Below are 26,773 nucleotides of genomic sequence, written 5' to 3' on the forward strand. Positions count from 1 at the left end.
AGGAATATAGTGAATTGGATCGATGTGGTATACCGGGGTTGACGTGCTGTCAGTGGATTGAATCAGGGCATGTGAAGCATCTGGGGTAAACCATGGAAAGCTGTGTAGGTATGTATATTTGCGTGTGTGGACGTATGTATATACATGTGTATGGGGGTGGGTTGGGCCATTTCTTTTGTCTGTTTCCTTGCACTACCTCGCAAACGCGGGAGACAGCAACAAAGCCAAAAAAAAAAAAGTATATATATATATATATATATATATATATATATATATATATATGGGGAGGTGATAACAAGTAGTGGTGATGTGAGAAAGAGATGGAGTGAGTATTTTGAAGGTTTGTTGAATGTGTTTGATGATAAAGTGGCAGATATAGGGTGTTTTGGTCGAGGTGGTGTGCAAAGTGAGAGGGTTAGGGAAACTGATTTGGTAAACAGAGAAGAGGTAGTAAAAGCTTTGCAGAAGATGAAAGCCGGCAAGGCAGCAGGTTTGGATGGTATTGCAGTGGAATTTATTAAAAAAGGGGGTGACTGTATTATTGACTGGTTGGTAAGGTTATTTAATGTATGTATGACTCATGGTGAAGTGCCTGAGGATTGGCAGGAATGCGTGCATAGTGCCGTTGTACGAAGGCAAATGGGATAAGAGTTAGTGCTCAAATTACAGAGTTATAAATTTGTTGAGTATTCCTGGTAAATTATATGGGAGGGTATTGATTGAGAGGGTGAAGGCATGTACAGAGCATCAGATTGGGGAAGAGCAGTGTGGTTTCAGAAGTGGTAGAGGATGTGTGGATCAGGTGTTTGCTTTGAAGAATGTATGTGAGAAATACTTAGAAAAGCAAATGGATTTGTCTGTAGCATTTATGGATCTGGAGAAGGCATATGATAGAGTTGATAGAGATGCTCTGTGGAGGGTATTAAGAATATATGGTGTGGGAGGCAAGTTGTTAGAAGCAGTGAAAAGTTTTTATCGAGGATGTAAGGCATGTGTACGTGTAGGAAGAGAGGAAAGTGATTGGTTCTCAGTGAATGTAGGTTTGCGGCAGGGGTGTGTGATGTCTCCATGGTTGTTTAATTTGTTTATGGATGGAGTTGTTAGGGAGGTGAATGCAAGAGTTTTGGAAAGAGGGGCAAGTATGAAGTCTGTTGTGGATAAGAGAGCTTGGGAAGTGAGTCAGTTGTTGTTCGCTGATGATACAGCGCTGGTGGCTGATTCATGTGAGAAACTGCAGAAGCTGGTGACTGAGTTTGGTAAAGTGTGTGAAAGAAGAAAGTTAAGAGTAAATGTGAATAAGAGCAAGGTTATTAGGTACAGTAGGGTTGAGGGTCAAGTCAACTGGGAGGTAAGTTTGAATGGAGAAAAGCTGGAGGAAGTAAAGTGTTTTAGATATCTGGGAGTGGATCTGGCAGCGGATGGAACCATGGAAGCGGAAGTGGATCATAGGGTGGGGGAGGGGGCGAAAATTCTGGGAGCCTTGAAGAATGTGTGGAAGTCGATAACATTATCTCGGAAAGCAAAAATGGGTATGTTTGAAGGAATAGTGGTTCCAACAATTTTGTATGGTTGCGAGGCGTGGGCTATGGATAGAGTTGTGCGCAGGAGGGTGGATGTGCTGGAAATGAGATGTTTGAGGACAATGTGTGGTGTGAGGTGGTTTGATCGAGTAAGTAACGTAAGGGTAAGAGAGATGTGTGGAAATAAAAAGAGCTTGGTTGAGAGAGCAGAAGAGGGTGTTTTGAAATGGTTTGGGCACATGGAGAGAATGTGTGAGGAAAGATTGACCAAGAGGATATATGTGTCGGAGGTGGAGGGAACGAGGAAAAGTGGGAGACCAAATTGGAGGTGGAAAGATGGAGTGAAAAAGATTTTGTGTGATCGGGGCCTGAACATGCAGGAGGGTGAAAGGAGGGCAAGGAATCGAGTGAATTGGATCAGTGTGGTATACCGGGGTTGACGTGCTGTCAGTGGATTGAATCAGGGCATGTGAAGCATCTGGGGTAAACCATGGAAAGCTGTGTAAATATGTATATTTGCGTGTGTGGACGTCTATGTATATACAGGTGTATGGGGGTGGGTTGGGCCATTTCTTTTGTCTGTTTACTTGCACTACCTCGCAAACGCGGGAGACAGCGACAAAGCAAAAAAAAAATATATATATATATATATATATATATATATATATATTTTTCCACAAGATAATGATCAGACATCCCTCCAGTTGCACCTCTCAGCACATTAACATCCAAAAGTCTCTCTTTCGCACGCCTGTCAATTAACACGTAATCCAATAACGCTCTCTGGCCATCTCTCCTACTTACATAAGTATACTTATGTATATCTCGCTTTTTAAACCAGGTATTCCCAATCATCAGTCCTTTTTCAGCACATAATCTACAAGCTCTTCACCATTTCCATTTACAACACTGAACACCCCATGTATACCAATTATTCCCTCAACTGCCACATTACTCACCTTTGCATTCAAATCACCCATCACTATAACCCGGTCTCGTGCATCAAAACCACTAACACACTCATTCAGCTGCTCCCAAAACACTTGCCTCTCTTGATCTTTCTTCTCATGCCCAGGTGCATATGCACCAATAATCACCCACCTCTCTCCATCAACTTTCAGTTTTACCCATATTAATCGAGAATTTACTTTCTTACACTCTATCACATACTCCCACAACTCCTGTTTCAGGAGTATTGCTACTCCTTCCCTTGCTCTTGTCCTCTCACTAACCCCTGACTTTACTCCCCAGACATTCCCAAACCACTCTTCCCCTTTACCCTTGAGCTTCGTTTCACTCAGAGCCAAAACATCCAGGTTCCTTTCCTCAAACATACTACCTATCTCTCCTTTTTTCACATCTTGGTTACATCCACACACATTTAGGCACCCCACTCTGAGCCTTCGAGGAGGATGAGCACTCCCCGCGTGACTCCTTCTTCTGTTTCCCATTTTAGAAAGTTAATACAAGGAGGGGAGGATTTCTGGCCCCCCACTCCCGTCCCCTCTAGTCGCTAAGGTGAAGATCTGTATGGGTTTTCAGAAAAGAAGAGTGAATGTTGGGGTGAAGAGGGTGGTGAGAGTAAGTGAGCTTGAGAAGGAGACCTGTGTGAGGAAGTACCAGGAGAGACTGAGTACAGAATGGAAAAAGGTGAGAACAATGGAAGCGGGGGGAGTGGGGGAGGAGTGGGATGTATTTAGGGAATCAGTGATGGATTGCGCAAAAGATGCTTGTGGCATGAGAAGAGTGGGAGGTGGGTTGATTAGAAAGGGTAGTGAGTGGTGGGATGAAGAAGTAAGAGTATTAGTGAAAGAGAAGAGAGAGGCATTTGGACGATTTTTGCAGGAAAAAAATGCAATTGAGTGGGAGATGTATAAAAGAAAGAGACAGGAGGTCAAGAGAAAGGTGCAAGAGGTGAAAAAAAGGGCAAATGAGAGTTGGGGTGAGAGAGTATCATTAAATTTTAGGGAGAATAAAAAGGTGTTCTGGAAGGAGGTAAATAAAGTGCGTAAGACAAGGGAGCAAATGGGAACTTCAGTGAAGGGCGCAAATGGGGAGGTGATAACAAGTAGTGGTGATGTGAGAAGGAGATGGAGTGAGTATTTTGAAGGTTTGTTGAATGTGTTTGATGATAGAGTGGCAGATATAGGGTGTTTTGGTCGAGGTGGTGTGCAAAGTGAGAGGGTTGGGGAAAATGATTTGGTAAACAGAGAAGAGGTAGTGAAAGCTTTGCGGAAGATGAAAGCCGGCAAGGCAGCAGGTTTGGATGGTATTGCAGACGAAAGAAATGGCCCAACCCCCCCCATACACATGTATATACATACGTCCACACACGCAAATATACATACCTACACAGCTTTCCATAGCTTACCCCAGACGCTTCACATGCCTTGATTCAATCCACTGACAGCACGTCAACCCCGGTATACCACATCGCTCCAATTCACTCTATTCCTTGCCCTCCTTTCACCCTCCTGCATGTTCAGGCCCCGATCACACAAAATCTTTTTCACTCCATCTTTCCACCTCCAATTTGGTCTCCCTCTTCTCCTTGTTCCCTCCACCTCCGACACATATATCCTCTTGGTCAATCTTTCCTCACTCATCCTCTCCATGTGCCCAAACCACTTCAAAACACCCTCTTCTGCTCTCTCAACCACGCTCTTTTTATTTCCACACATCTCTCTTACCCTTACGTTACTCACTCGATCAAACCACCTCACACCACACATTGTCCTCAAACATCTCATTTCCAGCACATCCATCCTCCTGCGCACAACTCTATCCATAGCCCACGCCTCGCAACCATACAACATTGTTGGAACCACTATTCCTTCAAACATACCCATTTTTGCTTTCCGAGATAATGTTCTCGACTTCCACACATTCTTCAAGGCCCCCAGAATTTTCGCCCCCCTCCCCCACCCTATGATCCACTTCCGCTTCCATGGTTCCATCCGCTGCCAGATCCACTCCCAGATATCTAAAACACTTCACTTCCCCCAGTTTTTCTCCATTCAAACTCACCTCCCAATTGACTTGACCCTCAACCCTACTGTACCTAATAACCTTGCTCTTATTCACATTTACTCTTAACTTTCTTCTTCCACACACTTTACCAAACTCAGTCACCAGCTTCTGCAGTTTCTCACATGAATCAGCCACCAGCGCTGTATCATCAGCGAACAACAACTGACTCACTTCCCAAGCTCTCTCATCCCCAACAGACTTCATACTTGCCCCTATTTCCAAAACTCTTGCATTTACCTCCCTAACAACCCCATCCATAAACAAATTAAACAACCATGGAGACATCACACACCCCTGCCGCAAACCTACATTCACTGAGAACCAATCACTTTCCTCTCTTCCTACACGTACACATGCCTTACATCCTCGATAAAAACTTTTCACTGCTTCTAACAACTTTCCTCCCACACCATATATTCTTAATACCTTCCACAGAGCATCTCTATCAACTCTATCATAAGCCTTCTCCAGATCCATAAATGCTACATACAAATCCATTTGCTTTTCTAAGTATTTCTCACATACATTCTTCAAAGCAAACACCTGATCCACACATCCTCTACCACTTCTGAAACCACACTGCTCTTCCCCAATCTGATGCTCTGTACATGCCTTCACCCTCTCAATCAATACCCTCCCATATAATTTACCAGGAATACTCAACAAACTTATACCTCTGTAATTTGAGCACTCACTCTTATCCCCTTTGCCTTTGTACAATGGCACTATGCACGCATTCCGCCAATCCTCAGGCACCTCACCATGAGTCATACATACATTAAATAACCTTACCAACCAGTCAACAATACAGTCACCCCCTTTTTTAATAAATATATATATATATATATATATATATATATATATATATATATATATATATATATATATATATATATATATATATATATATATGTGAATAAGAGCAAGGTTATTAGGTACAGTAGGGTTGAGGGTCAAGTCAATTGGGAGGTGAGTTTGAATGGAGAAAAACTGGAGGAAGTGAAGTGTTTTAGATATCTGGGAGTGGATCTGTCAGCGGATGGAACCATGGAAGCGGAAGTGGATCATAGGGTGGGGGAGGGGGCGAAAATTTTGGGAGCCTTGAAAAATGTGTGGAAGTCGAGAACATTATCCCGGAAAGCAAAAATGGGTATGTTTGAAGGAATAGTGGTTCCAACAATGTTGTATGGTTGCGAGGCGTGGGCTATGGATAGAGTTGTGCGCAGGAGGATGGATGTGCTGGAAATGAGATGTTTGAGGACAATGTGTGGTGTGAGGTGGTTTGATCGAGTAAGTAACGTAAAGGTAAGAGAGATGTGTGGAAATAAAAAGAGCGTGGTTGAGAGAGCAGAAGAGGGTGTTTTGAAATGGTTTGGGCACATGGAGAGAATGAGTGAGGAAAGATTGACCAAGAGGATATATGTGTCGGAGGTGGAGGGAACGAGGAGAAGAGGGAGACCAAATTGGAGGTGGAAAGATGGAGTGAAAAGGATTTTGTGTGATCGGGGCCTGAACATGCAGGAGGGTGAAAGGAGGGCAAGGAATAGAGTGAATTGGAGCGATGTGGTATACAGGGGTTGACGTGCTGTCAGTGGATTGAATCAAGGCATGTGAAGCGTCCGGGGTAAACCATGGAAAGCTGTGTAGGTATGTATATTTGCATGTGTGGACGTGTGTATGTACATGTGTATGGGGGGGGGGTTGGGCCATTTCTTTCGTCTGTTTCCTTGCGCTACCTCGCAAACGCGGGAGACAGCGACAAAGTATAAAAAAAAAAAAAAAAAAAAAATATATATATATATATATATATATATATATATATATATATATATATATATATATATATATATATATATATATGTATATATATATATATATGTGGGTAGAGTTTCATGACGGTTAATTTTTCTTTCATCCAAGAGGGTCATGATAAGGGCATGCTTTTGTTCATACCTTTGCAGCTCTTATAAGAAAAAAAATTTGGAAGTATATCTTGTATGGAACAGATAATATAGATATTGTGATAAGTCATTTAAATGGCTGGATATGTAATATTAGATGTCTTTTTGTTCCGTAGGTGCAAGTTGTGGTTGTCCTCCAGGCTATCATGGACAGTACTGTAACAACTCAGTGTGCACCAATTACTGTCAACAGGTAAGTAATTTATAAAGATTTTATTTGTTAAGCCAAATTTTCTTGTGTTCAGATGTTCTTGCGTATTGTTATTTGATTACTTGATTCATGATATTGAAAATGCTATGCTGTAAAGTTTTCTGTGCTTATGTGAGGAATGCATACTGTTGCTAATTGCAAAAAGGTAAAGAGCCTTTTTCATCATTCTGTCCCCATAATCATATTATTTGCTTGAAATATAGACTTAGGATCCCTTTAATAGGGCTCTTACAGCTTTAAGTACTACATTCAGAAGAGGAAAATGATGAACTCTTTTGGAGTGAAAAGCTGTTTGATGAGACTGCTCCTTTTTATCCCCTGAATGTTGTATCTCTCTCTCTCTCTCTCTCTCTCTCTCTCTCTCTCTCTCTCTCTCTCTCTCTCTCTCTCTCTCTCTCTCTCTCTGTATTGTTTGCTAAGGAAGTTTTAAGATCTTGGGACCCCAACTGTTGAACACTCTCTACTATCAAGCAGCCTCTTAAATTTACATATGTATGGTGTTTGCATTAATCCTGTCCTCAGTCAGTCTGTTATATTCATTTACCGTTCTTATGCTGTAAAAGTATTTCTATACATTCTTATTTACAAGTTCATTTTATGTTACCTCCTATGGTTGCTAAATCTCTCAAAATACTGTCCACTGTCCATATCTTTGATTTCTTTCAAAAACTTAAAGGTTATGATGTCACCCCTCAGTTTTCTCTCTTCCAAAGTAGATGAATTTTAAGCCCTCAGCCTTTCTCTGTAGGTTAGCTTTCTTAAATCTAATTCCACCTTTTTTTACCCTCCTGTGGACCTTCTTTGTGAGCTCTTTGTGCTTCTTTAGGTGCAGGGGCAATTCTGAGGAGCATATTTTACTTTTTATCATATGTATGATGTGAATAGCTTGCTAAGTTAAGTATTTCTTGATCCATGTACTTTATGATACATGCCAGCAGACAGTTTGTCTCTTTAACTGTTCTCCTAATATAGGACGCTGGTAACAGGTTATGGATGATATTGACTCCCAATTCCTTCTCACACACAGCTTTTTATTTGCCGGGTGATGATAATATTGAGGGCATTTATTTAGTTTGCCGCTTAAACATTTTGAAGACCAACTTTGACATCTGTTTAGGTCCCCTTGAAAGCTGATTTAGTTCTCCTTACTTTTCACTTCCATCATGACCTATATATCATCAGTAAACATAGTCAGGTAGGATTCTATGTCTTCAAGCAAGTAATTATTGTAGATCAAGAAAAATGATGGTCCAATACCTGAACCTTGACTTTTCATTTGTATTGCAACTACATGTAGCTGAAGTCCAGTAACTACAACCCTAGGAGCCTTAAAGCTTCAAAGTAAATAAAGTGCATAAGGGGGCTAATGGGGAGGTAATAACAAGTAGTGGTGAAATGAGAAGGAGATGGAGTGAGTATTTTGAAGTTTGTTAAATGTGTTTGATAGAGTGGCAGATATAGGGAGTTTTGGTCGACATGGTGTGCTAAGTGAGAGGGGTCAGGGTGAATGGTTTGGTGAACAGAGAAGAGGTAGTGAAAGCATTGCGGAAGATGAAAGCCAGCAAGGCTTGGATGGTTTGGATGGTATTGTAGTGGAATTTATTAAAAAAGGTGGTGACTGTGTTGTTGACTAGTTGGTAAGGATATTCAGTGCATGTATGGTTCATCGTGAAGTGACTGAGGATTGGCGGAATGCATGCATAGTGCTATTGTACAAAGACAAAGGGGAAAAAGGTGAGTGTTCAGAATACTGAGGTATAAGTTTGTTGAGTATTCCTGGGAAATGATATGGGTGGGTATTGATTGAGAGGGTAAAGGCATGTACAGAGCATCAGATTGGAGAAGAGCAGTGTGTTTTCAGAAGTGATGGAATGTATGTGAATGTATGTGAAAAATACTTAGAAAACAGATGGGTTTGTATGAAGCATTAATGGATCTGGAGAAGGCATATGATAAGAGTTGTTGGAGATGCTCTGTGGAAGGTATTAAGAGTATATGGTGTGGGAGGTAAGTTGCTAGAAGCAGTGAAAAGTTTTTATCAAGGATGTAAGGCATGTGTACGAGTGGGAAGAGAGGAAAGTGATTGGTTCTCGGTGAATGTCAGTTTGTAGCAGGGGTGTGTGATGTCTCCGTGGCTGTTTAATTTGTTTAAGGATGTGGTTGTTAGGGAGGTGAATGCAAGAGTTTTGGAGAGAGGGGCAAGTATGCAGTCTGTTGTGGATGAGAAAGCTTGTGAAGTGAGTCAGTTATTGTTTGCAGATGATACAGTGCTGGTGGCTGATTTGGGTGAGAAACTGCAGAAGTTGGTGACTGAGTTTGGTAAAGTGTGTGAATGAAGAAAGTTAAGAGTAAATGTGAATAAGAGCAAGGGTGTTAGGTTCAGTAGGGTTGAGGGACAAGTCTTGGGAGGTAAGTTTGAATGGAGAAAAACTGGAGGAAGTGAAGTGTTTAGATATCTGGGAGTGGATTTGGCAGCAGATGGAACCATGTGTGTATGTCTCATGGTGAGGTGCCTGGGGATTGAATTTATTCTCCCCTATCCCTGGGGATAGGGGAGAAAGAATACTTCCCACGTATTCCCTGCGTGTCGTAGAAGTTGACTAAAAGGGAAGGGAGCGGGGGGGTGGAAATCCTCCCCTCTCTTTTTTTTTTAATTTTCCAAAAGAGGGAACAGAGAAGTGGGCCAGGTGAGGATATTCCCTCAAAGGCCCAGTCCTCTGTTCTTAACGCCACCTTGCTATCGTGGGAAATGGCGAATAGTATGAATGATATATATATATATATATATATATTTTTTTATTATTTTGCTTTGTCGCTGTCTCCCGCGTTAGCGAGGTAGAGCAAGGAAACACACGAAAGAATGGCCCAACCCACCCACACACATGCATATACATAGACGTCCACACACACAAATATACATACCTATACATCTCAATGTACACATATGTATACGCACACAGACATATACATATATACACATGTACATAATTCATAGTGTCTGCCCTTATTTATTCCCATCGCCACCTCGCCACACATGGAATAACAACCCCTCCCCCCCTCATGTGTGCGAGGTAGCGCTAGGAAAAGACAACAAAGGCCCCATTCGTTCACACAACAGACTGCATACTTGCCCCTCTCTCCAAAACTCTTGCATTCACCTCCCTAACAACCACATCCTTAAACAAATTAAACAGCCACGGAGACATCACACACCCCTGCTACAAACTGACATTCACCGAGAACCAATCACTTTCCTCTCTTCCTACTCGTACACATGCCTTACATCCTTGATAAAAACTTTTCACTGCTTCTAGCAACTTACCTCCCACACCATATACTCTTAATACCTTCCACAGAGCATCTCCAACAACTCTTATCATATGCCTTCTCCAGATCCATTTATGCTTCATACAAACCCATCTGTTTTCTAAGTATTTTTCACGTACATTGTACAAAGGCAAAGGGGATAAGAGTTAGTGCTCAAATTACAGAGGTATAAATTTGTTGAGTATTCCTGGTAAATTATATGGGAGGGTATTGATTGAGAGGGTGAAGGCATGTACAGAGCATCAGATTGGGGAAGAGCAGTGTGGTTTCAGAAGTGGTAGAGGATGTGTGGATCAGGTGTTTGCTTTGAAGAATGTATGTGAGAAATACTTAGAAAAGCAAATGGATTTGTATGTAGCATTTATGGATCTGGAGAAGGCATATGATAGAGTTGATAGAGATGCTCTGTGGAAGGTATTAAGAATATATGGTGTGGGAGGCAAGTTGTTAGAAGCAGTGAAAAGTTTTTATTTAGGATGTAAGGCATGTGTATGTGTAGGAAGAGAGGAAAGTGATTGGTTCTCAGTGAATGTAGGTTTGCGGCAGGGGTGTGTGATGTCTCCATGGTTGTTTAATTTGTTTATGGATGGGGTTGTTAGGGAGATGAATGCAAGAGTTTTGGAAAGAGGGGCAAGTATGAAGTCTGTTGTGGATGAGAGAGCTTGGGAAGTGAGTCAGTTGTTGTTCGCTGATGATACAGCGCTGGTGGCTGATTCATGTGAGAAACTGCAGAAGCTGGTGACTGAGTTTGGTAAAGTTTGTGAAAGAAGAAAGTTAAGAGTAAATGTGAATAAGAGCAAGGTTATTAGGTACAGTAGGGTTGAGGGTCAAGTCAATTGGGAGGTAAGTTTGAATGGAGAAAAACTGGAGGAAGTAAAGTGTTTTAGATATCTGGGAGTGGATCTGGTTTTTTTCCCGAGAAGTGGGCCAGGTGAGGATATTCCCTCAAAGGCCCAGTCCTCTGTTCTTAACGCCACCTTGCTATCGTGGGAAATGGCGAATAGTATGAATGATATATATATATATATATATATTTTTTTATTATTTTGCTTTGTCGCTGTCATCCCGCGTTAGCGAGGTAGAGCAAGGAAACACACGAAAGAATGGCCCAACCCACCCACACACATGCATATACATAGACGTCCACACACACAAATATACATACCTATACATCTCAATGTACACATATGTATACGCACACAGACATATACATATATACACATGTACATAATTCATAGTGTCTGCCCTTATTTATTCCCATCGCCACCTCGCCACACATGGAATAACAACCCCTCCCCCCTCATGTTGCGAGGTAGCGCTAGGAAAAGACAACAAAGGCCCCATTCGTTCACACAACAGACTGCATACTTGCCCCTCTCTCCAAAACTCTTGCATTCACCTCCCTAACAACCACATCCTTAAACAAATTAAACAGCCACGGAGACATCACACACCCCTGCTACAAACTGACATTCACCGAGAACCAATCACTTTCCTCTCTTCCTACTCGCACACATGCCTTACATCCTTGATAAAAACTTTTCACTGCTTCTAGCAACTTACCTCCCACACCATATACTCTTAATACCTTCCACAGAGCATCTCCAACAACTCTTATCATATGCCTTCTCCAGATCCATTTATGCTTCATACAAACCCATCTGTTTTCTAAGTATTTTTCACGTACATTGTACAAAGGCAAAGGGGATAAGAGTTAGTGCTCAAATTACAGAGGTATAAATTTGTTGAGTATTCCTGGTAAATTATATGGGAGGGTATTGATTGAGAGGATGAAGGCATGTACAGAGCATCAGATTGGGGAAGAGCAGTGTGGTTTCAGAAGTGGTAGAGGATGTGTGGATCAGGTGTTTGCTTTGAAGAATGTATGTGAGAAATACTTAGAAAAGCAAATGGATTTGTATGTAGCATTTATGGATCTGGAGAAGGCATATGATAGAGTTGATAGAGATGCTCTGTGGAAGGTATTAAGAATATATGGTGTGGGAGGCAAGTTGTTAGAAGCAGTGAAAAGTTTTTATTGAGGATGTAAGGCATGTGTATGTGTAGGAAGAGAGGAAAGTGATTGGTTCTCAGTGAATGTAGGTTTGCGGCAGGGGTGTGTGATGTCTCCATGGTTGTTTAATTTGTTTATGGATGGGGTTGTTAGGGAGATGAATGCAAGAGTTTTGGAAAGAGGGGCAAGTATGAAGTCTGTTGTGGATGAGAGAGCTTGGGAAGTGAGTCAGTTGTTGTTCGCTGATGATACAGCGCTGGTGGCTGATTCATGTGAGAAACTGCAGAAGCTGGTGACTGAGTTTGGTAAAGTGTGTGAAAGAAGAAAGTTAAGAGTAAATGTGAATAAGAGCAAGGTTATTAGGTACAGTAGGGTTGAGGGTCAAGTCAATTGGGAGGTAAGTTTGAATGGAGAAAAACTGGAGGAAGTAAAGTGTTTTAGATATCTGGGAGTGGATCTGGCAGCGGATGGAACCATGGAAGCAGAAGTGAATCATAGGGTGGGGGAGGGGGCGAAAATCCTGAGAGCCTTGAAGAATGTGTGGAAGTCGAGAACATTATCTCGGAAAGCAAAAATGGGTATGTTTGAAGGAATAGTGGTTGCAACAATGTTGTATGGTTGCGAGGCGTGGACTATGGATAGAGTTGTGCGCAGGAGGGTGGATGTGCTGGAAATGAGATGTTTGAGGACAATGTGTGGTGTGAGGTGGTGTGATCAAGTAAGTAATTTAAGGGTAAGAGAGATGTGTGGAAATAAAAAGAGCATAGTTGAGAGAGCAGAAGAGGGTGTTTTGAAATGGTTTGGGCACATGGAGAGAATGAGCGAGGAAATATTGACCAAGAGGATATATGTGTCGGAGGTGGAGGGAAGGAGGAGAAGTGGGAGACCAAATTGGAGGTGGAAAGATGGAGTGAAAAAGATTTTGAGTGATCGGGGCCTGGACTTGCAGGAGGGTGAAAGGCTGGCAAGGAATAGAGTGAATTGGATCGATGTGGTATACCGGGGTTGACGTGCTGTCAGTGGATTGAATCAGGGCATGTGAAGCATCTGGGGTAAACCATGGAAAGTTTTGTGGGGCCTGGATGTGGAAAGGGAGCTGTGGTTGCGGGCATTATTGCATGACAGCTAGAGACTGAGTGTGAACGAATGGGGCCTTTGTTGTCTTTTCTTAGCGCTACCTAGCACACATGAGGGGGGAGGGGGATTGTATTCCATGTGTGGCGAGGTGGCGATGGGAATGAATAAAGGCAGACAGTGTGAATTGTGTGCATGGGTATATATGTATGTGTCTGTGTGTGTATAGATATGTGTACATTGAGATGTATAGGTATGTATATTTGCGTGTGTGGACATGTATGTATATACATGTGTATGGGGGTGGGTTGGGCCATTTCTTTCGTCTGTTTCCTTGCGCTACCTCGCAAACGCGGGAGACAGCGACAAAGCAAAATAAATGAAATAAATAAAATATATATATATATTTTTTTTTTCATTCTATTCACCATTTCCCGCGATAGCGAGGTAGCGTTAAGAACAGAGGACTGGGCCTTTGAGGGAATATCCTCACCTGGCCCTCTTCTCTGTTCCATCTTTTGGAAAATTATATATATATATATATATATATATATATATATATATATATGAGAGACTTTTGGATGTTAATGTGCTGAGAGGTGCAACTGGAGGGATGTCTGATCATTATCTTGTGGAGGCTAAGGTGAAGATTTGTATGGGTTTTCAGAAAAGAAGAGTGAATGTTAGGGTGAAGAGGGTGGTGAGAGTAAGTGAGCTTGGGAAGGAGACTTGTGTGAGGAAGTACCAGGAGAGACTGAGTACAGAATGGAAAAAGATGAGAACAATGGAAGTAAGGGGAGTGGGGGAGGAATGGGATGTATTTAGGGAATCAGTGATGGATTGCGCAAAAGATGCTTGTGGCATGAGAAGGGTGGGAGGTGGGTTGATTAGAAAGGGTAGTGAGTGGTGGGATGAAGAAGTAAGAGTATTAGTGAAAGAGAAGAGAGAGGCATTTGGATGATTTTTGCAGGGAAAAAATGCAATTGAGTGGGAGATGTATAAAAGAAAGAGACAGGAGGTCAAGAGAAAGGTGCAAGAGGTGAAAAAAAGGGCAAATGAGAGTTGGGGTGAGAGAGTATCATTAAATTTTAGGGAGAATAAAAAGATGTTCTGGAAGGAGGCAAATAAAGTGCGTAAGACAAGGGAGCAAATGGGAACTTCAGTGAAGGGCGCAAATGGGGAGGTGATAACAAGTAGTGGTGATGTGAGAAGGAGATGGAGTGAGTATTTTGAAGGTTTGTTGAATGTGTTTGATGATAGAGTGGCAGATATAGGGTGTTTTGGTCGAGGTGGTGTGCAAAGTGAGAGGGTTAGGGAAGATGATTTGGTAAACAGAGAAGAGGTAGTAAAAGCTTTGCGGAAGATGAAAGCCGGCAAGGCAGCAGGTTTGGATGGTATTGCAGTGGAATTTATTAAAAAAGGGGGTGACTGTATTGTTGAGTGGTTGGTAAGGTTATTTAATGTATGTATGACTCATGGTGAGGTGCCTGAGGATTGGCGGAATGCGTGCATAGTGCCATTGTACAAAGGCAAAGGGGATAAGAGTGAGTGCTCAAATTACAGAGGTATAAGTTTGTTGAGTATTCCTGGTAAATTATATGGGAGGATATTGATTGAGAGGGTGAAGGCATGTACAGAGCATCAGATTGGGGAAGAGCAGTGTGGTTTCAGAAGTGGTAGAGGATGTGTGGATCAGGTGTTTGCTTTGAAGAATGTATGTGAGAAATACTTAGAAAAGCAAATGGATTTGTATGTAGCATTTATGGATCTGGAGAAGGCATATGATAGAGTTGATAGAGATGCTCTGTGGAAGGTATTAAGAATATATGGTGTGGGAGGCAAGTTGTTAGAAGCAGTGAAAAGTTTTTATCGAGGATGTAAGGCATGTGTACGTGTAGGAAGAGAGGAAAGTGATTGGTTCTCAGTGAATGTAGGTTTGCGGCAGGGGTGTGTGATGTCTCCATGGTTGTTTAATTTGTTTATGGATGGGGTTGTTAGGGAGGTGAATGCAAGAGTTTTGGAAAGAGGGGCAAGTATGAAGTCTGTTGGGGATGAGAGAGCTTGGGAAGTGAGTCAGTTGTTGTTCGCTGATGATACAGCGCTGATGGCTGATTCATGTGAGAAACTGCAGAAGCTGGTGACTGAGTTTGGTAAAGTGTGTGAAAGAAGAAATATATATATATATATATATATATATATATATATATATATATATATATATATATATATATATATTCTTTTTCTTTTTTCTTTCATACTATTCGCCATTTCCCGCATTAGCGAGGTAGCGTTGAGAACAGAGGACTGGGCCCTTGAGGGAATATCCTCACCTGGGCCCCTTCTCTTTTCCCTCTTTTGGAAAATTAAAAAAAAAAGTGAGAGGGGAGGATTTCCAGCCCCCCGCTCCCTCCCCTTTTAGTCGCCTTCTACGACAGGCAGGGAATACGTGGGAAGTATTCTTTCTCCCCTATCCCCAGGGATAATATATATATATATATATATATTATATTATATTATTATATTTTGCTTTGTCACTGTCTCCCGCATTTGCGAGGTTGCGCAAGGAAACAGACGAAAGAAATGGCAAAACCCACCCCCATACACATGTATATACACACACGTCCACACACGCAAATATACATACCTATACATCACAATGTACACATATATATACACACACAGACACATACATATATACCCATGCACACAAGTCACACTGTCTGCCTTTATTCATTCCCATCGCCACCTCGCCACACATGGAATGCCATCCCCCTCCCCCCTCATGTGTGCGGGGTAGCGCTAGGAAAAGACAACAAAGGCCTCATTCATTCACACTCAGTCTCTAGCTGTCATGCACTAATGCCCGAACCCACAGCTCCGTTTCCACATCCAGGCCCCACACAGCTTTCCATGGTTTACCCCAGACACTTCACATGCCCTGATTCAATCCACTGACAGCATGTCAACCCCGGTATACCACATCGATCCAATTCACTCTATTCCTTGCCCGCCTTTCACCCTCCTGCATGCTTAGGCCCCGATCACTCAAAATCTTTTTCACTCTATCTTTCCACCTCCAATTTGGTCTCCCTCTTCTCCTCCTTCCCTCCACCTCCGACACATATTTCCTCTTGGTCAGTCTTTCCTCACTCATTCTTTCCATGTGCCCAAACCATTTCAAAACACCCTCTTCTGCTCTCTCAACCACACTCTTTTTATTTCCACACATCTCTCTTACCCTTACATTACTTACTCGATCAAACCACCTCACACCACACATTGTCCTCAAACATATCATTTCCAGCACATCCACCCTCCTGCGCACAACTCTGTCCATAGCCCACGCCTCGCAACCATACAACTTTGTTGGAACCACTATTCCTTCAAACATACCTATTTTTGCTTTCCGAGATAATGTTCTCGACTTCCACACATTCTTCAAGGCTCCCAGGATTTTCGCCCCTTCCCCCAACCTATGATTCACTTCCGCTTCCATGGTTCCATCCGCTGCCAGATCCACTCCCAGGTATCTAAAACACTTTACTTCCTCCAGTTTTTCTCCATTCAAACTTACCTCCCAATTGACTTGACCCTCAACCCTACTGTACCTAATAACCTTGCTCTTATTCACATTTACTCTTAACTTTCTTCTTTCACACACTTTACCAAACTCAGTCACCAGCTTCTGCAGTTTCTCACATGAATCAGCCACCAGCACTGTATCATCAGCGAACAACAACTGACACTTCCCAAGCTCTCTTATCCACAACAGACTTCATTCTTGCCTCTCTTTCCAAAACTCTTGCATTCACCTCCCTAACAACTCCATCCATAAACAAATTAAACAACCATGGAGACATCACACACCCCTGCCACAAACCTACATTCACTGAGAACCAATCACTTTCCTCTCTTCCTTCACGTACACATGCCTTACGTCCTCGATAAAAACTTTTCACTGCTTCTAACAACTTGCCACCCACACCATATATTCTTAATACCTTCCACAGAGCATCTCTATCAACTCTATCATATGCCTTCTCCAGATCCATAAATGCTACATACAAATCCATTTGCTTTTCTAAGTATCTCTCACATACATTCTTCAAAGCAAATACCTGATCCACACATCCTCCACTACTTCTGAAACCACACTGCTCTTCCCCAATCTGATGCTCTGTACATGCCTTCACCCTCTCAATCAATACCCTCCCATATAATTTACCAGGAATACTCAACAAACTTATACCTCTGTAATTTGAGCACTCACTCTTATCCCCTTTGCCTTTGTACAATGGCACTATGCACGCATTCCGCCAATCCTCAGGCACCTCACCATGAGTCATACATACATTAAATAACCTTACCAACCAGTCAAAAATACAGTCACCCCCTTTTTTAATAAATTCCACTGCAATACCATCCAAACCTGCTGCCTTGCCGGCTTTCATCTTCCGCAAAGCTTTTACTACCTCTTCTCTGTTTACCAAATCATTTTCCCCAACCCTCTCACTTTGCACACCACCTCGACCAAGACACCCTATACCTGCCACTCTATCATCAAACACATTCAACAAACCTTCAAAATACTCACTACTCCATCTCCTTCTCACATCACCACTACTTGTTATCACCTCCCCATTAGCGCCCTTCACTGAAGCTCCCATTTGCTCCCTTGTCTTACGCACTTTATTTACCTCCTTCCAGAACATCTTTTTATTCTCCCTAAAATTTAATGATACTCTCTCACCACAACTCTCATTTGCCCTCTTTTTCACCTCTTGCACCTTTCTCTTGACCTCCTGTCTTTCTTTTATACATCTCCCACTCAATTGCATTTTTTCCCTGCAAAAATCGTCCAAATGCCTCTCTCTTCTCTTTCACTAATAATCTTACTTCTTCATCCCACCACTCACTACCCTTCCTAATCAACCCACCTCCCACGCTTCTCATGCCACAAGCATCTTTTGTGCAATCCATCACTGATTCCCTAAATACATCCCATTCCTCCTCCACTCCCCTTACTTCCATTGTTCTCACCTTTTTCCATTCTGTACTCAGTCTCTCCTGGTACTTCCTCACACAAGTCTCCTTCCCAAGCTCACTTACTCTCACCACCCTCTTCACCCCAACATTCACTCTTCTTTTCTGAAAACCCATACAAACCTTCACCTTAGCCTTCACAAGATAATGATCAGACATCCCTCCAGTTGCACCTCTCAGCACATTTACATCCAAAAGTCTCTCTTTCACGTGCCTGTCAATTAACACGTAATCCAATAACACTCTCTGGCCATCTCTCCTACTTACATACGTATACTTATGTATATCTCGCTTTTTAAACCAGGTATTCCCAATCACCAGTCCTTTTTCAGCACATAAATCTACAAGCTCTTCACCATTTCCATTTACAACACTGAACACCCCATGTATACCAATTATTCCCTCAACTGCCACATTACTCACCTTTGCATTCAAATCACCCATCACTATAACCCGGTCAAGTGCATCAAAACCACTAACACACTCATTCAGCTGCTCCCAAAACACTTGCCTCTCATTATCTTTCTTCTCATATACACATGTACATATTCATACTTGCTTACATTTATCCATATCTGGCACCACCATGCCCAACTGGAAATGGCATCACCACCTGTTGCATCAGCAGTGTAGCACCAGGAAAACCAATCAAAAAGGGCCACATTTGCTCAAACTCAGTCCTTAGCTGTCATGGTAATGCATTTAAACCACAGCTCCCTCTCCATATCCAGGTCCTACAGACTTTTCCATAGTGTACCTGAACAGATGTTATACATGCCTTGATTCAGTCCATTGATAGCATGTCAGTCCCGCTATATCACATCATTCCAATTCACTCTATTCCTTGCATGCCTCTCACCCTCCTGTATTTTCAGGTCCTGATTGCTCATAATGTTTTCTATTCCATCCTTCCACCTCCAATTTGGTCTCCCACTTTTCCTTGTTCCCTCCACCTCGACACATATATCCTTTTTGTCAACCTCTCCTCACTCATTTGTTCCATATGTCCAAACCATTTCAACACACCCTCTTTTGTTCTCAATCAAACCATCTCACACCACATGTATAATCATTTTAAATCCAATTTAAGTCATTTGCTAATTTTATGTATAAATGTAAAGTATCACTTTATATGGATTATTTGATCTTATCAAATAGATACCATGTCATCTTACAAAATATAAAAATACATATGATTATCTGTTAGATATGATTGATTGATTATTTGTCCAGTCAAGAGATGATATTATATTGTATTAGAGTGAAGCATTCATTGAGTTTTGTTTTTTGTTACATTTCGTGATATTTACAGGGTGAATGCCAGCTGGATGATGGAGATCCATTCTGCAAGTGTCCTCTTGGCTTCAGCGGTGACAGATGCGAACACAATGATTGTGACCATTTTTGCCATCGTGTAAGTTTGAATTAGGATTTTTAATTTGATAATATACAGAATAATGATTGATTGAGTTCCTGCTAAAGATAGTATCAAAATGTGGAGGACAAGATATTTGTAGCGGAAATATTAGAAGTGTCACATTTTGCAAGGTTGATATTTTTTGGTCATGATAAACATCAAATCTGAAAAGGATATTGATCATATCTTAGTCTGCTTCTAGTAATTAACATTTGCATATAAAACATTGGTGTGATACAACTTGTTGGAAATGTAAACACAGAAACTCCGTGCCTTCAGCCACATTTCAAGCCACTATCAAGGATTTTTATTAATTGCTTCGATTTTATTTGAAGGATTTGAGTTTATGGTATCATTATCATACATCCATTTGCACTAGCTTTTATATTTGCAGTACCAAAGCATCATGCTAATCAAAGAGTCTCATTTAACAAACCAAATATAACCTCATGACCTAAATCATCTTAACTATACCATATTCATCTAAACTAATGGAACCTAATAAAATTTATCTTATTTCTACCTAGACCTTAGTCCAGTGTTATTCTAGCCACAGGTAAACTAAAATAAATTGACACTTTCTTGATACTTTTGGCTTATGCTTTCAGTCCTCACAACATACAGTTGTACAGATGAGTGATAACAATGTTTGGTATGTGGTCTAAATTTTCCCAACCACATTTGAAGGAACCAATGGTTATTTTCCTTATTAGAAGCACGTAAAGATGCCATGTATCACCCTCACCTCTTGCTAGCATGTAGAAATATACACAAAGCTCAGATAACCACAGACAAACTATACAGGGAACACAGTGTATATTTTCATACTCGCTCACCATTTCCCACAATAGTGAGGTAGAGCCAGGAGCATATGAAGAAAGAACACACTTTCTACCATCCATTCATTAGTTCTCATTTGCAGTGCAGCAAAATCACAGCCCCCTATCCAAAACCAGGCCCCATAGACCTTTCCATGGTTTCACTTTGCTACTCGTGCCCTGGTTCAGTCCATTGATAGCATGTTGACTGCTGTTTACCACTTTGTTCCAAGTCAACCTATCCTGTGCATGCCTTTCATTTTCCTGCACGTTCAGGACCCAGTCACTCAAAATCTTTTTCACTCAATCTCTGTCTCCAAGTTGGTCTACTGCACCTTGATCCTTCTGCTTTTGACACAAATATTCTCTATCAACTTCTCCAAACTCATTCTTTCCATATGCCCTTTCCATTTCAGGAAAACAGACAAAAAAAGGCCACATTTGTTCACACTCAGTCTCTAATTGTCATGCATAATGCGCTGAAACCACAACTCCCTTTGCACATCCAGGCCCCACAGACGTTTCACATGCCTTGATTTAGTCTGTTGACAGCACGTCAACTCCGGCGTACCACATTGTTCCAATTCACACTATTCCTTGTATGCCTCTCACCCTCCTGGATGTTCATGCCCCAATTGCTCAAAACTTTTCACTCTATCCTTCCACCTCCAATTTGGTCTCCTGCTTCTCCTTGTTCCCTCCACCTCTAACATATATATCATACTTGTTTCATTACTTAATCAAACCAAATCACACCACATATTCTCCTCAAACTTTTCATTTCCAACACATCCACCCTCCTCCATACAACCCTATCTATAACCCATGCTTCACAACCATATAACATTGTTGGAACTACTGTTCCATCATACATACCCAATTTTGCTTTCCAAGATAACATTCTCTCCTTCCACACATTCTTCATCGCTCCCAGAACCTTCGTATCCTCCCCCACCTTGTGACTCACTACCACTTCCATGGTTCCATTCACTGTTAAGTCCGCTCCCAGATATCTAAAACACTTCACTTCCTCCAATTTTTCTCCATTTAAACTTACATCCTAAATCCCAGTTAACTTGTCCCTCAACCCTACTGAGCCTAATGACCTTGCTCTTATTCACATTTACTCTCAACTTTCTCCTTACACACACTTTTCCAAACTCAGTCACCAACTTCTGCAGTTTCTCCCATGAATTAGCCACTAGAGCTGTATCATCAGCAAACAGGAACTGTCTCACTTCCCAGGCCCTCTCATCCCGAACAGACTGCAGACTTGCCCCTCTGTCCAAAACTCTTGCATTTACCTCCCTAACCACCACATCCATAAACAAATTAAACAACTATGGGAATATCACACACCCCTGCCACAGACAGACCTTAACTGGAAACCAGTCACTCTCCTCTCTTCCTACTTGTACACATGCCTTACATCTTAGTAAAAACTTTTCAATGCTTTTAGCAACTTCTATTATACTTGATCTCCATTTCCCACTTCAGCAAGGTAGCACCAGGAAACAGACAAAGAAGACCCATTCACTCATATACACACATATATATACTTACATGCCCACACACGTACATATACATATACATATCAACATATACATGTATACATACATATACATACGCATCCATGTACATATATACACGTACATATTCATATTCACTTGCCGTCATCCATTTCTGGTGCCATTCCACCCCACAGGATACGCATTGCCACCCCCTTCGTCAGTGAGTTCGCATCAGGAAAACAGACCAAAAAAAAGCCACATTCATTCATACTCAGTCTCAGCTGTCATGTGTGATGCACCAAAACCACAGCTCCCTGTCCACATCCAGGCCCCACAGACCTTTCCATGGTTTACTTTAAATGTTTCACATGCCCTGGTTCAGTCCAGTGACAGCATGTCATCCCCATTATACCATATCATTCCAATTTACTCTATTCCTTACAAGCCTCTCACCCTCCTGCATGTTCAGACCCTGATTGCTCAAAATCTTTTTCACTCCATCCTTCCACCTCCAATTTGGTCTCCCTCTTCACCTTGTTCCCTCCCCCTATAACACATATATCCTCTTTGTCAACCTTTCCTCACTCATTCTCTCCTTATATCCAAACCATTTCAACACACCCTTTTCTACTCTCAACCACACTCTTTTTATTACCACACATCTCTCTTACCCTTTTATTACTTACTCAATCGAACCACCTCACACCACATATTGTCCTCAAACATTTCAGTTCCAACACATCCACCCTCCTCCATACAACCTTTTCTATAGCCCATGCCCCACAACCAAATGATGTTGTTGGAACTACTATTCCTTCTAACGTACCCATTTTTGCCCTCTGAGATAACATTCTCTCATTCCACACATTCTTTGTCGCTACCAGAACCTTCACCCTCTCCTTCACCCTATAACTTGCTTCCCTTTCCATGGTTCCATTCACTACCAACTCCAAACCCAGATATCTAAAACACTTCCTGTAATTTTTCTCCATTCAAACTCACATCCCAACCAATTTGTCCCCAAGTACAATAGCAGTGGTAAGCAGTCTGTTGGTGGAGGGGCTTGAAAAGCTGGAACTTGTGTGCAAGCTGTGAGGAGTCATGGATGTGGCAAGTGTCATTCCTCTGCACCTCACTGGAGGCATATTCGCCATGAAGGAAATGTTGCTAGCCATGTTTGCTGTGGATCCAGACATGGCCTATGTGCAGTTTCTCAGGAGGAAATTGTATGAAGATTTATGGGTCTGGAGAAAGCATATGACAGAGTCGAGTGGAATGCTTTATTGGATGTGTGAAGGATATATGGAGTAGGGGAACAACATAGGAAAGAAATTTGTATTTGGGGATATTGTTAGCTAAGTAAATATGTGGAAATAGATGTGCTGTATACAGTTTTTTGTTCGTGTAATCAGGTTCACAAATTTTTGTAGTAACCGCAGCAAGGGGTCATACTAAACATATCTGTTTTACCTAACCTAACACTGTATCACATTAACTTAAGCGTGATGTTACATAATAGGATTTGGACCTGACATGACAAAATATAACCTACCCTACCTGACCTTACTGACATGAGCTGACCTGAGTTAAACTAATCCTCAATCTGTATTCATTGTTTCAGACATGGGTACATGTAGATACTACAGATAATCAAAATATGTTTGATAACAGATGTCTTCACATACTTGTAGCATGTTGTCTAACAGCAGAGTAATATTCCACAAAAAAGAAATAGATTTCACCAGTTAATGATCATATTGTTGGAAATATTTGCCTAACGAGAATTAAATTTTCAATACAATGATTTTTAGATATCTATATATTGGCATAGTGAAAGTGAAATTATGAATTATACAGATATGGTTCATATTTTGAGAAAATGTGGTAAAATTCTGGTACTGTTATTACACAGTATTATCAGTGTAAGATTTTTTTTTTTTTTAATATGTATGCATATTACTATCATTAGGGTACGTGTCGTATTACTGCTGATGGAGCTGTCTGCGACTGTGAAGAAGGTTATACTGGTCAGCAGTGTATGGAGCCTCTCCCAAGTTCTGACTCTTGTCTTTCCAATGATTGTGAAAATGGTGGAACATGCTATATAGAGAATGACAAAAGAATGTGTAGATGTCCCCAGGAATATAAAGGTGCAAAATGTGAAAAACCAGTTGCAGCAGAAGATAATCCATGTGATCTTAACTGCTTACATGGTGGTATTTGTCAGGTAACATATTTTCTTTTTTCTTTTTCTTCAATATCAGTCTCCTCTGATTTTTTACCATCATATTGTGCAGTATTTTATACAGTTCCTACTCCTACCTTCCATACTGCCCAACTTATGTATTTGTTACATAGCTATTGAAATATGATACAACCCTAAATTCACTTTCTCTCTCCTCAGACTGCTTTCATTGAAAAAGTTTATGATTAGCTTCTGTCTGTGCCATTTGTAGACATCATTTCTAGTATTAGAATTTATGATGATGATTTCAGGTGTTATTTAGTAGTGGTTGCTGTCTTTCCAACCAGTGGCTTTTCAAAGACAGTAGAATATATATGTTATATCACCAATATAATGTCATCATTCCCATCCTCAGTATGTGACAATTTTTGTTTTGTTTCATGCTTTAGGCACAGCTCTTGTCTTCCTTATTCAGCTGTTCAAATGTAGAGCACGCCATACTCAATTTCTTTTATCAACTTGCCTTGCTGTGAAATATCACCAGGAAATGAGCCTTTGAAGAAAAATCCTCACATGGTACTTCCCTCTAGTTCTGCTTTTTTTTTCCTTTTTTTTTTCATACCATTTGCCATTTCCTGCATTAGCAAGGTAGCATTAAGAACAGAAGACTGAGCCTTTGAGGGAAATCCTCACTTGGCCCCCTTCTCTTTTCCTTCTGGAAAATGAAAAAACTTTTAGAAAGTGAAAATTCAGGAGAAAATTTGCAGCAATTCACCCCTGCCTATATTATTTGCCTTCTTGAACAGGCTGGAGAAATATGGATATCTCTCTCTCTCTCTCTCTCTCTCTCTCTCTCTCTCTCTCTCTCTCTCTCTCTCTCTCTCTCTCTCTCTCTCTCTCTCTCTCTCTCTCTCTCTCTCTCTCTCTCTCTCTCTCTCTCTCTCTCTCTCTCTCTCTCTCTCTCTCTCTCTCTCTCTCTCTCTCTCTCTCTCTCTCTCTCTCTCTCTCTCTCTCTCTCTCTCTCTCTCTCTCTCTCTCTCTCTCTCTCTCTCTCTCTCTCTCTCTCTCTCTCTCTCTCTCTCTCTCTCTCTCTCTCTCTCTCTCTCTCTCTCTCTCTCTCTCTCTCTCTCTCTCTCTCTCTCTCTCTCTCTCTCTCTCTCTCTCTCTCTCTCTCTCTCTCTCTCTCTCTCTCTCTCTCTCTACTCTCTCTCTCTCTCTCTCTCTCTCTCTCTCTCTCTCTCTCTCTCTCTCTCTCTCTCTCTCTCTCTCTCTCTCTCTCTCTCTCTCTCTCTCTCTCTCTCTCTCTCTCTCTCTCTCTCTCTCTCTCTCTCTCTCTCTCTCTCTCTCTCTCCTCTCTCTCTCTCTCATTGGTAATGAAGAGAATTATAAGCTAAGTAAACTAATCAGGACTTGACACACTTCACTGTGGAAGTCATTCCCAACCTGTTTACCATACCACTCAATAATATGGATTTTGGAGACTCATCTGCCACAATCCTATGTATCCCTCACAGCATGGTTGAGTGGATGTATTTTGTAGATATTTGCTTAACGTATTCTTAAATGAATGTATTATTTTTATTTCATACTTGATCACTATTTCCTGCATTTGTTAGATAGCATCAGGAATAGACAAAGAAATGCTTCATCCACTCACTTCCATTCTCTTGCAGTCATCTGTAATGTACTGAAACCACAGCTCCTTATCCACAACCAGGCTTAACAGACCTTTCCATAGTTTACTCCAGACACTTCACATGCTCTGTTTTAGTCCACTATTATGTAGTTTATAAGATAGTTTGGACCCATTATGCTTATACCATTTCCTCTAATTTTTTGTCAAGTACTTTTTTATCATGATGTTATTTTACACATTGTTCAAGTCTCTTATCCCCATAAGGAAAGATTTTTAGGTTTAGATTGGAGACATGGCTTCCAGAATTTTCAGTGCCTAGATGATAATACTTCTAGAGCAGAACAGTACCACTTGTTCCCAGTAATTTCAATGTTTGATTGTCATTCTTGTTAGTGAATGATTATTTCCCTCTGCAGCCTTTCCCATGAGCATGAGGGATATTCTGTGGGATATCTCTAGGTGTTATCTTGCTCTACTTACTTGTGGTTACATTGCTATTGAAAAGTCACCTTTAGAGAGATTTTATCATCAGAATACAATCAGTATTAAAGCACTCCAAAGAAGTCCATCATTTCCTTGCTACTGATGGTAGCAGCAGCTTGGTCATTTTGGGTTCACTCTCAGCTTATGAAAAACTACCTCTGAAATGATGTCATCAACCCACTCTGACCTGGCTGCTAACTTGTCAGAGAATTCTTCAGGATCATATGCTATTGAAATGCTTACTGCTTGATACAAGACTAGCTTTTTTCATCCCTTGGATTTCCATCCATTTTTTCTTCTTTTGTATATTTATTAGAAGGTTTATCAAAGGAATGATATACTGTAAGCATACTGCAATAAGTTTTTAGGATAATCAGTCTATAAAAGACCTTTGCCATACTTGTGTGTTTTATGGTATGGAGAACCTAACTGTACTTGTATGGATTGCCTCTTCTTGCTCTCATGTAAATTTGAAGGCTTGCTGTACTGGTATGTAGAGGTGCATTATATTACTTGCAGCTACACTTAGCCCTTGGAAAAAAT

General features: G+C 41.2%; 1 protein-coding gene across 1 annotated transcript in view; it reads left to right on the top strand.

The window, feature by feature from the left end:
• LRP1 (LDL receptor protein 1) overlaps window positions 1-26,773 on the top strand; it is a 1,167,923-nt gene that overhangs the window by 1,080,747 nt on the left and 60,403 nt on the right. The window contains exons 73-75 of the mRNA XM_071663699.1: window positions 6,628-6,704; window positions 19,493-19,594; window positions 23,896-24,153. Coding sequence (XP_071519800.1) covers window positions 6,628-6,704; window positions 19,493-19,594; window positions 23,896-24,153 — 437 coding nt within the window. The remainder of the gene's footprint in view (window positions 1-6,627; window positions 6,705-19,492; window positions 19,595-23,895; window positions 24,154-26,773) is intronic.

The sequence above is a fragment of the Panulirus ornatus genome, chromosome 1, assembly GCF_036320965.1.
Source record: "Panulirus ornatus isolate Po-2019 chromosome 1, ASM3632096v1, whole genome shotgun sequence".
NCBI classification, from domain to species: domain Eukaryota; kingdom Metazoa; phylum Arthropoda; class Malacostraca; order Decapoda; family Palinuridae; genus Panulirus; species Panulirus ornatus.